Source organism: Henckelia pumila, chromosome 4 (assembly GCF_033568475.1).
Source record: "Henckelia pumila isolate YLH828 chromosome 4, ASM3356847v2, whole genome shotgun sequence".
Taxonomy (NCBI): Eukaryota; Viridiplantae; Streptophyta; class Magnoliopsida; order Lamiales; family Gesneriaceae; genus Henckelia; species Henckelia pumila.
In genome coordinates this window covers 41,255,517-41,269,684 of record NC_133123.1, presented here as the reverse complement: position 1 = coordinate 41,269,684, position 14,168 = coordinate 41,255,517, and the positions used below count along the sequence as shown (strand labels likewise).

Sequence of the window (14,168 nt, the reverse complement as noted above, 5' to 3'; positions counted from 1 at the left end):
AAAATTTTGTGGGGTGTGTTAGTGCATTGTGTTTGTTGGACTGTGTGGCTAGAAAGAAACAAAAGGATCTTTCAAGATGAAAAAAATTCGATTGAAGTTAGTTGGGACAAGATAAAGCTGAGCGGATCAACTTGGTTACACAATATCAAAGAATTTCAACCTTTTGCTATTTCAGATTTGTATAGGGATTGGAGTTTAGCTTTGAGTTAGATTTACTTGAACCTCTTTTGATAATTAGTGGATCACTGGTCCACATTTGTAATTTAACTATTTTTACTATTAATAATATTTCTGTTTCTGATCAAAAAAAAAAAAAAAAAACATGAAAAACAAAGTTATCAAATGAGGTATTGAGGTGGATGAACATTTTTAAAAATTAGGTAAAAAAAGTGTTAGTTGGAGATGTAATACTTTCAAATTTTGAGAGAAAATTTTATAAGGAGAAAGAGAAACAAACATAGCCATGATGTTTTTGAGTTTTGTCGCTGCTAGAACCTTAAATTTTGACTGACTTAGGGCACGAACTTGGTAGGAGGGGGAGACTATTTTGGACCGTGGTGATACATTGTATTTGCTGGCACGTTTGGCTGGGAGGAACAGATAATTTTTTAAGATAATGCGGAATCGGGAGTTATGTGTTGGGAAAAGATCAAACTGAGGGCCTCTACGTGGATTAGAAATCATAAAGAGTTTGCTATGTTCTCGATTGTAGATTAAGTCAGAGAATGGAATGTTATATTTTGTTGATATTTAGTGGGTACTAAGGGTTCTGTCTGCAGATATCTTATCCGCCTTTTGCAATTATCACATGATCCTTTTTACATATATATAATATGATCTCATTTCTTATCAAAAAAAAAACCGTTGAACCCAAACTTGTCATTGAAACTTAAAATGTTTTGAGCATCTTTTTTATTTCAAACATATCCTAGACTCATTATCTAATCCCATTAAGCTTGACGCTCTACCATACGTGCATGATCATCTGCATTCTCTGCGGCAATGCAAGTTAAATATGTAAACTGGTGTTCTAGTCATTTTTAAAGTTTTCAAGAAAAGAATAAACAAGATCACTCAATCAATTTCGATATATAAAGAAAACAACCATCCTCACTATTCTGAATACGGGAAACTGGGTGTGGCTTATTGAACACGAAGGCAGAGGATTTCCCAACAAATGGGAGAATAGCAACCGTCACTTCACTAAACCTCAAAAATTGAATATACAAAACCTCTCTGTCAAAGAAGTATCACCAGCTTGAGTGGCAGAAAATATTTCTTGGCGAAAAGTAAAATACAAAAAAGAACAAAATCATGCTCTGGTGTTTCCCTTGGTATCTGGAAAGGTTATGATGATCTATGGGCTCCAATATAGTAAAGATCAATAGACACTCTAGAAGCTATGAAGTGAATCAGTGCTTCACATTATCCTCCAGAAATTGAGCTTGCTACGTACAAAAACACTTTATCCTGTAGATGCACCAGCCCAGTGTCAGAGGCTGAGTGTAGAGTCATAATTCAGCCTCTGACACTTAATAAAGGTCTGACCACGGGAACACAAATGAAGCAAATACACGATATAGATCCCTGTCTGTAGCACAACCGCAAATACTATATCTCAATGTATGAACAATGAGTTCCAAATTTCGGATTATCGTGCACCTTTTGCCCCCATTGAGCAAAGATATGTACCCACTCAATAGAAGTAACATAGGAAGCACCATATGGCCCAAACCCCCTAGTATAGAATCTAAACAAGCCATGTGTTTGAAAACAATCCTCCTCTCCTCGAAAAAAAATCTTACTCTACCTTTTCCCTTAACTACAGAAAAACTATGCTAGTGCTGTTCTTATATTCATAAAAAAAAAACATAAAAAGGAATGATGTCAGTGGCACTGAGGAGCAATGACTTTTTTGTGGGGATCTAAGGTAGATGAGGTTGTAACTCAAGGCCATCACTTTCAAACATCTACTTGGATTTAATATTGAATTTTTAGGGGCAAATATGAGCATCGACAATCTAAAACCGTTGTTATAAAAAATAACAAAGATAATAAAAGTCAAGCTTTCATCAGAACCAAATGTATACAACATTAAAGGTGCGTTTTCGTTAAATTTAACAGTAAAAACATTATATCTTCCATCTCAGAAATATCAAGTAATCTATCCTGGTGAATAAGAAACAAGACACGAGTAGTCAAAGAGGGTGAAAGGAGAGTGAAAGACAGTTGAATTCCACCTCATCCTTAGAAAAGTAGCTTTTTCTTCCATGACAGAGAGATAACTCGAGAACTCAACCAGAACAGCATCACACAGCGGAGGAGAAACAGCAAGAATCTTTTTCATAGTATCATGGACTGCTTTCCTTATACTCCAATTAGGATGGCATTGCAAAAACAACATGAACTGAAGCATAATGGTTATCAGTTAATAACCACGTCTCAAAATATAAAGTGAAAAAAGGTCGTATTAATCACCTGAAGGAATTTTTTTGTCGGAAAAATCTCCAACAGTCTGCAGCACAACAAATACAAGTAATGAACAACCAGATCTTAAAAATTTTGCCAGATTATTGCATGCTATTATCAACACTTCCGCCTCTCCTTTCTACAGCATCTTTTATCATTTCAAGGGCAAAATAGTCATGAAGTGCGAGCATATATTTTTGCTTCACAGTGAAAGAATCACAAGTATCAAGGGTGTTTCTAGTGTAACCAAAAAAAAATTTAACAGGCACGCTGGTTTGATATTATTGAGAATGATAAAAACACGTACCAGGAAGGGGGACTATTAGGAAGTGCAAACATTAAATCACCATTCGTGAAAAATACAATAAAACAATTACACAAGTTAAGCTAAAATTTAGATAGGGAGCCCCCAGACTTCTTACAAATGCTTTTAGTAATACTCCTGTTATTATTGGAGCCCCCTTTGTGTTCCCGGATAAAATCCATTAGCCCCCTCCAAGGCAATTCAAGAGATGCCATCAAACGTTTTAAATTTTAATTCTTCCATCTCCTCGTCAGACTATTCCAAGGAATGATAGCAACTGGTCAAAATCCAAAAGAGTCATTAATCTCGCAATCTACTTCGAACTATTGAATTTCCTCAACCCAAGACTTCTTCCTCCTTTCTAGTTTAAATGTTTCGCGAACTTATAGCTGAATATTTTATTGACGAGCTAATACATTAGGTTGTTTATGAGATCATGCAGTCGAGCCGGACACAAAGGGTATTTGAGATGGTTTAAGATTTTACAATATTGATTTTCCATACTTGTGGGCAATGCCTATCCCATCGAACTATCGAAGGTACAGGGTTTTTCCGTGAATTGCTGTGGAAGAAAAGCTATCAACTTGTGAGACAATGCAAATGCGTTGGCCTACTTGTTGCCTTTGTCCGAGTTGGTGTGTATTGTGTCGGAAAGAAGTGGAGACCTAGGACCACATCTTTATTCACTGCCCCTTCACGACATATCTATGCCTCTATGGTTTTGAGCTTTGGGAGAGCTGGGTCTGGTTTGGGTAGCTCTGAAATCTACGAAGGAACTATTTTTTCTTGATCTTGGTCGTGACATTGGTAGGAGGGGTATAATTTTTTGGACAGCGGTGGTACATTGTATTTGTTGGTCGGTTTGGTTGGAAAGGAATAAAAGAATTTTTTATGATATAAAAGAGTAGGGCGAAGAGTGTTGGGAAAAAGATCAAGATTCGGGCATCGACCTAGATAAGAAAGCATAAGGAGTTTATTACACTTTTCGGGTGAATTTTCTGTTAAATCTTTGTCTTCCGGTATACTTCTTGGGATTTGCATTTCCACAAGGAACATAGGGATGGGGAGATGAATGAGTTGACCGTGCTGTTAGGTGTCTTGGAGAAAGTTTCTCTAGTTCAAGGGGTTGCAGATTGTAGATCTTGGGCGCTAGAATCTTCGGGTGAATTCTCTGTTAAATCTTTTTGCAAGTCTTTTTTCCTGGTCCCTTCTTTCCCTCTTTTTCAAATAATCTGGAAAACGCAAACTCCTTCCAAGGTCAAAGTGTTCACGTGGGCATCTGTTCTTGAAAAACTTCCTAAATCTACTTGGGATCTTTTTGAACTGGATTTAGGTCGAGATTTGGGAAGGAATGGCAGGAATTTTTGGAATATAGTGGTTCAGTGCATTTGCTGGTCTGTTTGCTTAGAAAGAAATAAGAGGGTTTTCAAAGATTCTGAATAGGTGGAAGGGTGTTGGGACAGGATTAAGTTTCGGGCTCCCTGTTGGCTTCATTCGATTGCGGAATTTAAACCTTTTTCTAGTGCCTGATATGTATAGGGTTTGGAGTATTATTATGAGGTGTTAGCTTGATTTTTTTTGGGTCGTTTCTGTCATCTTGAGCTTTGGTCCACCCTTGTAGTTATCCTTTTCTTTAATAATATTAATATGAGTTTCTTATCCGAAAAAAAGGAGATTACATTCTCGCTCTCAGATTTAGCTAGGGATTGAAGTGTTAAATTTTGTTAATATGGTTTGAGCTTTGGGTGCTTAGTGCGCGGATATCTTGTCCGTTTTTGTAATTAATAGCCGCTTATTATATAAATATAATCTCGTTTCCTAAAAAAAATTCCATACTAGATTCCCCTGAGAATAATGCAAGGGCTCCAGTAGCCAAAACTAGCATATCTGAGTTTTCCAGGTTTAGACTGGCAGCTCCTATTCTTCTGTGAATTATTATTGCTTGTGGCTCTACCACTTTCCAAAGAAGGGCCCACAATGTTACACTTATTTGAGTCTGGTGCTGAAAATATAATTTGCTCATTAATCTGTTCGAAAGCATCGATCCAAGTCCATCTTAATAGCAGGCCCTACTCTCTTCAATTTAGTTTGAAGAAATTGAAGAGACTACCCTCAGCCCATCAAAAGAATTGGACTAGGGTTGGATTTCTTCCTAGAAGCCTACTACACATGCCGATTTGCATGTTATTTGGGCTTTTAGCCAGATTGAAGATGCTAAAACCCCATGTTAGAAAATATATAAGTTCCTCCAAGATCGGAAACATTCTGGGTTTCTCAAGAGTATGAAAAGTTCATCTAATTTTGGCCCTTACTGCCTAGATCAAGAATGATATGTCTTCACGCATTGGTAGAACCATTGCTTCTTTTAGAGCTTTAGTAGACAATAAGTGAGAGATTCAATCTAAAATAAAATAAGAACTGCAAGCGGTTCCAATCCAACAAAGGATAACTATTTCTTCTTTAGCACATAACACATCAATATGATCAAAGATGGTTCAAAGCACACCTTTGAGGATAATCGACAATGAGAACCTCGATAAGGTCAATGCATGCCAACAAATCATCAGCTGATAATTTTGAAGCCTGTCAAGTTACATGAGGATAAGCTCGAAGGTTCCAGAAAAAGGCAGAAAGGAACATGAACATGAACATATGAAAGCACTTTTATTATATAATCATTTTCCTCCATTATCAATTTATCGTCAATGGATATCAGGATTTTAAACTCTCATTTTTTAGTGTATCGAATCCCATTAACCCAATTTCCAACCAAAATCTTTTAAGACACAGTTATGAACTCCTCATATAATGAAATTCATTTATAGCACCACAAGCTAATTACTTTCCAAAAAAAATGTGATAGGAAACTAAAATATTCATTAGATTTGAAAATGTATGGCTAAATCAAAAGTGTTTCAAGAAAGAATTACTTTCAAAAAATCATCGGGGGGAGATTTATATTACTAATCTGTGGCTGTAACTTGACTTAGAAAGAGTAAAGAAGTTAAATATTTACCAAAGAAATTGGAATGACTGAAGGTTCATTCTGTAATATCAACTGCCAGATCTTCTCCTTCGATACCGTTTCCTCTAGAAAAATGGCAGGAATGAGAAACGAAAAATATTGGAAACGATTACGACCGCTCATAGTGGAAGTACGTAAATCATAAAGTAACTCCATTCAATGTAAAACGGAGATGGTTAGTTCACGCAAAAAAAAAAATCAGCAAGTAATAAAACCTGCTTTCACGTCAACAGCAGCAATTTTCACCACACAGAACAATGCATAAATACCCTCCAATCTCTGTACAGCTTTGCTAAAACCAGTTTTAACAAGTTGGAGAAGAGGTAGCAACAACTCTGTCATCTGGAGTATGCATCATAAACTTTGATATTCGTATAACATTTAGAACAGCCAAGAGCAACAATACAGATCATAAATCATGTATAATCTCACCTGCATAACTGAATCAGTTTTTTTGCAAATTAATCGCAAACAACGAAGCTGACCCCTTCTCAGAGCTTCCTTCTCCTTCAGCCCATGAACAAAGAAAGTAACTAGATCTTGGGAAATGGCATCTGCCGATTTTACAGTCCAAGCTGCTAAACAAGTCAAACTTGACAGTTTCACCTCTTCATTTCCTGGAATTACATTTAACTAATAGATTAATAAACATCGATATTAATTAAATTAAAAAAAAGTGAGAGCATAATGGGAATAATTTTAAACAAATCAATACTACTAAAGAATGTACATAACCAACCATACTTTCTATACGTGCATTTTTTGCATATGTGCACATTTAGATATCTTAAAAGCAAAAGGAAAACAACAGTTAACAAGATCGGAGCATATATGCGACAATTTTACAATGCATGTGTAATATGTACATATAGAGAGATGAAGTAAACAACCTACCATCATCCTTGTAACAAGACAAAAGAAATCTGCATACGGTAGGTGCCAAGCTATTGACATATTTTCCTTCAGGAGCATGAGAAATTTCTTGCAGCGCATTAATCATTCCAACTCTCTGGTATGGAAATGTAAGCCTGCCTTCAGAACCTGTTTATGCACTAAAGCAGTGAGTATATGACAACCAAACATAAAGCAACTGGTTAGCTGCAAACTGAAGGAGTCCTTACCAACAGTCTTGCTATTAACCGAATACAGAAAAGCTAATACAAATAAACGAACCTCCCATAACCAATTTGACAGCATTAAACAGTGATTCTACAGAATCAGGACTGCTTGATTTTTGGCTCAAGCTCCTAACTATGGCTAAAGCATCAAATCTTCTTCCTTCATCTCCATGCCTTGCCTGAGTCAATACTACTGAGAGAATTTCCACAGCGTATTTACTAAGGTCAAGGTTCGTAGATTTCAAAAGAACTCCAATTGATTCTATGACAAGCTCCGGATTCCGTTTCAACATCTTGACAGATGATGGGAGTATCGTGTTCTTAAAATCCTCGTGTGATAAACGAGAAAATAATGGCAGAAATGCTTTACTGAGGCCTATGGCTGGCTTTTCCCTTGCATTTAGAACTGCTTTAACATAGATATCAAGAAATAGTTCCTGTAAAACCAAAAGGAAACAATAAACACAGATAAAACCCCATTATCTACGGAATATACATATTCTTTTCACTAACGTGGATATTATAAATGAAAAAGGTAACCTTCACCTTTCGTTCATCAAATGTGACAGGATTTGAATTCAAAAAATCAAGCATCAAGTATATTAACTCTGCACTGTCTTTGTATGATATCCTTGAATCTCGGAATCCCTCCATGTACGCTTTATATATGTCTGGTGACTGAACAGCAAAGGCAAGTAAATATATATGGTACAATTGACCTGGGGGACAAAAAAATCACTCCCAAGAAAAATGGTAAAAGTTTTTTTTTTATCAGAAACGATAATATTATATAGATAAAGGGTGTGATAATTACAAAAAGCGGACCAGGGTCCATGCATAGAATCTAGAAGAAAAGCCACCAAGTAAGTTAACCCAAGACTAATCTCCATTCCCTATACAAATCTGAAACCGCAAAAGATTGGCGAAAAGTTATTCATGGCAAAAGAAGAAATGGGACCTTAGAGAACAAATGAAAAAGGGCTTTCTTGCTTGCCCTTCTCACACGAAATGATCCTTGCAAGATGATGTTAAGCACATATGCCTGAGCTTGGGCTACTCTGCATAAAGCACTGTTCGATAAAGTAGCAAACTGACTATAAGTTAAGAGGAGACAAGACCACTTTAGAAGCCTGTAGCTTCCTGTGATGGATTGGATCTTTGATTGCCTTTCCATGGCCTGTACAAGGGTTGTAGCAAAACTTTTCATAAATAGATCCTCAAGTAAAGCTTTGATAATAACTTCATCCACTGCTTTCCTTGATCCATGGTCATCATATATTGATAATGTTTGAAAAATTAAATCAACCAGTAGGGACACGATTTCGATAGTCATCTGCGAAGAATCTGAAGAATTGTGTCAGAAGTATCTATTTTTTCTGTGCAGATATTTGACAAACACCTTCAAACATCGATATTCAGGCAAATTAAACAAATTTTGGGGATAGAAATGTCAAACAGGATGTTCGTTTATTCATGAATTTGCCACTACAGAAACAAAAAAGAAAAAAAGAAAGATGAGAGTCTGTGCTTCTTTGTTTCTGCACGTTTTCAAGTTTTTAATTGTAAGAACTTCAACTGCTCAGCATGCTTTGTTTGTTTTTATAGCCAACGTGATTGAGAGAGTGGCGACAGCCAACAGGCAGCAATTTCAATAAAACAAAACCAAAGCATTCTTAATCATTCCAACTTATAATCGTAAAAATTAAGCATACAATAAATACAAAACCCTGGGTCAGACAAATATATGCTGTGAGCTGTCATCCAGTTAGCAATGAACAATAGAGGGAACCTTCAAGGTCCTGCCTAATTATTCCCGTGATGCATCCACTAGTTGATTTTCTCTCACATTTGAGTCGTGTCCCCTAGCCCTATATCTTCCTCTCTTTTCATGATTCCCAAACAACTGCCACTATTACTTCCTTGGTTGCTGCCATAGTTTCAGCATATTTGTCTTCTAAGCAAATAACATATTTCCTTTAAACCTATTGTTTTTGCTGGCCAAACAGGTGAAAACTCAATCATCTCAAAAGCTTACACCAATAAAACATTCTGAAATTTGAACAGCGAGATATAATATTCATATTCCCCACAAGCTTTATAACATGCACTTTTTGATGTCGAAGGCATCGAAAGTTGTTTCCTCGCTGATACATCGTGAATCTTTCTAAATATGAAGCAATACATTTCCAAAACTACATGAACTTGATCGGGATCCAAATAATGGTTAGATTTTAGAAGAGAAAACTGAATTGTCAAACAAAGAGAGAAGATCAAGTGCAGGAAAGAGAAATACGAGCTTTCCAGCAGCCAAATCGGCTTAAATTCACTTTAACTATGCAATCCTTCCATTTGAGATGCACTCAAATGCGTTTTGGGCATGTTATGTAAGTCAGACCAAGGTGGGAGCATTATGCCCAAGGCACGAGCCTCTCTAAAGTGCCAAGCCTGGGCATGTCCTTAGGAGCGAAGATTTGGGACTTGTTACACCTTGAATGTATGTGCCCGTCCCATGGGATTTTAATAGCTATGTCTTAGTGTAATATACCTTTACTCTTGGCAATAAAAAGTAACAGAATGGACAAGCATAGAGCAAAAAGCACTTCCAGATAGCATAGAAACTCTTTTCAACAGGAGAAATGAACAGAATAACAACCGGGGGGGAGAGATAAAGATGAACAGACAGCTGAGCTTAGAAAATACGACCATTTAAGCAGTAGAGACACTGCAGAAAAATCACCCATGCCTATATTTTGGTGTCTAACAACGAAATCATCCTTTGGACTACAGACAATCAGTTGGGCAGAGATGTAGGGTCAATGAAAAAAAGAAGAAGAAGATGGTGAGCACCGCAAGAAGATGCCTTTGTTGTTAAACAAATTTAGAGGATGCTTTTAGCACACAAGCATTGAAACCAACACAAGAGAATTCGATCTAACAGAAAAAGGATGAGCTTAACCATTTAATAGAAGTTAAAGATTCAATAACCATTGTAACGGTATCAGTCTAACTGTCTACGAAATCAGCCCCAGGAAATTCGAGGGACATCTAAGCATGTCTACTAGTATTGCAGGCCTATAATCTGAGTGAGGTGGTCTAAGAGATCAACACTAGTAAATTCCTCCCTTCGTCCACTCCTAGTCTCCTAGAAAAGAAGATGAAATTATTGCCTTAACTTCAAACTCCTAAAAATCTTATGAATGATTTGTAGTTACATTCTTTGCTCTTGCGCCAAATAGTAAAGTTTAAAATCAGTATGTGAAGCATTTCATATACTTGCTAACTCGGGTACAACTTGCAAGGTTTATTCCAATTTCCATCCGTCAAATTTTACATCTTAGTTTAAAGAATCTACAGACGTGATTACAGAGCAAACAAGTTCTCCCATTATTATCATTTGGTTTGTTTCCAAGAAATGCAAAGAAATTGAAAAATGTTTCAAGACCTGTTTAAACCGACTCACCACCCACCCTGAGGGTCCACATCATACTGCATCATATGAACAATATCACATAAATAACATGGAAAGCATATGTAGTAACTAGTAAAATAATAATAATAATAATAATACCAGTAAAAAGACAGGCTTAGCACTTAGAACATTTTTTTGTATAAGAAACGAGATCATATTATATATATATAAAATTATCATGTGATAATTACAAAAAGCATATAAGTTATCTGCAGACGGAGATGAAGCCAAATTTTAGTCCTTGAACCATACATAATTAAACTAAAATCCAAGAGAAAAATTCTGCTTCCAAGCCCCCTAGAAGTGTAACTTGGGATTAAACTTTTGCACCTCTAAAGAAGGAAACAGTATCATCCTTACCATCCAAATTTTCTAACTCGACTGATAACAATTTAGAAAATCGCACATTAACCAATACATCAGAAAGCACAATCCATTGCCTTATATGGAGGAAATAATACCTAAATTGTTGAGAATGGATGGAATCTGACTGCGGAAGATCTGAATTCGCCGCTTCGTGGACGGCGTCGAGACTGAAGGAGAGACAACAATCAGCAACTCCATTGGACTGCCACCATTGGGTTCCATCTCGATCAGAGAAGTGAATGAAACGGTGGGAATAGCTCTCACTGGGGCTCTGTGTTAGGGTTTTAGGTGGTGGCTCAAAGAGAGCAGGGGACAGTGATGAGTTCTGCAGTGCGCCGTTCCGACTTTTTAACTTGATCAAGGAAATGCGACTAGTTAATCAAGAGTCATTTAGGGGAGTGTTTGGTTTAACTGACGGGATTATTGAATGGTTATTAAATGCATGATAAAATATATGATAAATAAGGATTGGTAATTTGTGTCGAAAATAATATTGTGTTTGATTTTATTATTAATAATAAGATTAAATAATAGTTTAAAATTTTTTGACAAAAATATCATTTATATTTTATTGGATTAGTGATTTTAAGTTGGAGGAAAAGAGTAATTATGGAATTTATGTAAGATAAAAACAAGGATAAATGATACTAGGGTGGGAGGAAGGTTTAGTTAACCTACCATAACACAACTTTATTCTTTTTAGGTTAGATTAGCTTGTTTTAATAAAAATCTTATCAAACAATGGATTAAATCAAAAATCACACACAAACCTAACTAATCTCTTGTACCAAACATTGCATAATATTAATATTAATATACATTTAAGACTCTTTTGATGTTTTGTTTGAACCAATAATTGTAAATAAAAGTGTTTTTAAAAAAAATTTATAAAATATTTTAAAAATTATTTTAAGAATAAATATGTGTTTGGACAATTATACAATAAAAAAATTTTAACATTTCAAAAATAATATTATTCATCTTTGTCTTCTATGTATTCGTTGCAGAGATTTACTGATTTTTTTTAAATGACAAACTTTTGTGTAGTACTAGTTGATTGATTTCTACAGACTTTTATAGAATCTCACATACTTTTAAAAATTATCACAGAATCTTGCAGGTTTGTTTTTCATGATTTTTATTGACATTTGTAAACTTATCCTAAAATCTTATGAATTTTGTAATTCATGATTTTGATTTTGATTTATTTCTTAAAATTATTAATAGAGTGTCAATAACTTATATTCATTTTTCTTTAAAATAATTATATTTCTTTAAAATATTTTTATCTATCAATGTAAAATAATGTTTACTTATCAATTTGGTTTACAAAAATCGATAAGTAGTAATTTATTGTAACTAAGAAATTAATACAACTCTATAAAATTTGAATATATTTAATTTTATATAATATCCTTATTTATTTAATATCTATATATATATATATACACACACACATTCGTGTTAATAAATTTTTAAAACTACGTTAATATATCGAGTCAATATATATCAATCATATACATATTATTATAGAGTTATTTGAATCAAATACCACTGTGAAATATTGAAAATATACACTTCTCCCCTGTGAAATTTAATAGACATCTTCAACCATGACCTTTTATAAAAATTAGCATATTTGTCCCTTCGTATGAGTGATTTTTGCGCACGCGCCACTCATGCGACCGAAAAACCATTTTAATCTTTTTTGCACAAAATACCCCTGTGAAATATAAAAAATACATATATGACCCCTTGAGAGTATAATCTTTAAATCCATTCAACGCATAATACACAATTTTTATAAAGATCCAATTATAAAATATTTATCAAATATTTTATATTTTATTAATTTTTATTTTATTTTTATTTTAAATTTATTATTCTTAATTAATTTGTTTCTAAAAAATATTATTATTTTATCTTGCTATTATTATTTTATTAAACTCTTTCCAACTTCTTCATTAAACATGCAGTCATAAACAAGAAAAATACCTAAAAGTACCTTGAACCAAAAAGATAAGTTTATGCATATTACTTTTCGATTTAGGACTATATAGTATTGAACCAAAATCTAAATTTTTCGAAAAAATGCATTGCACAATTTGTATTAAATAATAAAAAAATAAAGTATATATATAATGATAAATTTTCTATTAAAATATAATTTTCATATAACTAATAGTAAGATAAAATAACTAATAATTTTCATAGTTATTTAATTAAAAATAATATTTTATTCAATTAAATATAGAATTAATATTAAATTTTATCATTATATAACCATTTTATTTTTTTTATTATTTATTGCAAATTAAGCAATTCATCTTCTCAAAAATTTAGAATTTGGTTCAATACTATATAGTCATAAGTAATATGTTTGAACTTATCATTTTAGTTCAATATTTTGGTACTTTTACGTATTTAATATTTGTTTAGAAATGCATATTTAATGGAAAAATTGAAAACACGAAATAAGTTTAATAAAACAATTATAGCAAGATAAAACAATAATATTTTTTTTAGAAACAAAATTTACACTATAGTATAACTAAATTTACACTACAATAACAATATAGTATAACTAAAATTACGCTATAATTACACTATAGTATAACTAAATTTACAATACAATAACACTATAGTATAACTAAAATTACACTAAATTTACACAAAAGTGTAACTAAATTTACAATACAATAACACTATAATATAACTAAAATAACACTAGCATTACAATAAAAATGTAACTAAAATTATACTAGGATTACACTATAGTATAACTAAATTTACACTACAATAACACTATAGTATAACTAAAATTACACTAGGTTTACACTATAGTATAACTAAATTTACACAACAATAACACTATAGTATAATTAAAATAACACTAGGATTAGACTATAGTATAACTAAAATTGCACTAGGATTACATTATAGTATAACTAAATTTACTCTACAATAACATCATAGTATAACTAAAATAACATTAGCATCACACTATATTATAACTAAAATTACACTAGAATTACACTATTGTATAACTAAATTTACACTAAAATTACACTATTGTATAACTAAATTTACACTAAAATTACAATATAGTATAACTAAAATTACATTAGGTTTACACTATACTGTAACAAAATTTACACTACAATAACACTATAGTATAACTAAAATTACAATATAATATAACTAAATTTACACTACAATAACATTGTATCATAACAAAAATAACATTAGCATTACATTATAGTATAACTAAAATTACAATAGGATTACACTATAGTGTAACTAAATTTACAATACAATAACACTATAATATAACTAAAATAATGCTAGGATTACTGATCACTTAAATCGGTGTGATAAAAATCTACTGGCAAGCGTACGTATCGAGTCAAGTAATAG

The 14,168-nt window shown here is 33.2% G+C and overlaps 1 protein-coding gene across 1 annotated transcript in view; it reads right to left on the bottom strand.

The window, feature by feature from the left end:
* LOC140864011 (protein ILITYHIA) overlaps positions 1-11,108 on the bottom strand; it is a 55,697-nt gene extending 44,589 nt beyond the window's left edge. Inside the window, exons 1-11 of the mRNA XM_073267874.1 lie at positions 10,847-11,108; positions 7,875-8,260; positions 7,463-7,594; positions 6,972-7,353; positions 6,693-6,839; positions 6,231-6,415; positions 6,014-6,140; positions 5,790-5,863; positions 5,280-5,356; positions 2,479-2,515; positions 2,241-2,407 (exon numbers count right to left, since the gene is read on the bottom strand). Coding sequence (XP_073123975.1) covers positions 2,241-2,407; positions 2,479-2,515; positions 5,280-5,356; positions 5,790-5,863; positions 6,014-6,140; positions 6,231-6,415; positions 6,693-6,839; positions 6,972-7,353; positions 7,463-7,594; positions 7,875-8,260; positions 10,847-10,973 — 1,841 coding nt within the window. The 5' untranslated portion in view covers positions 10,974-11,108. The remainder of the gene's footprint in view (positions 1-2,240; positions 2,408-2,478; positions 2,516-5,279; positions 5,357-5,789; positions 5,864-6,013; positions 6,141-6,230; positions 6,416-6,692; positions 6,840-6,971; positions 7,354-7,462; positions 7,595-7,874; positions 8,261-10,846) is intronic.
* Positions 11,109-14,168: the final 3,060 nt, after the last annotated feature.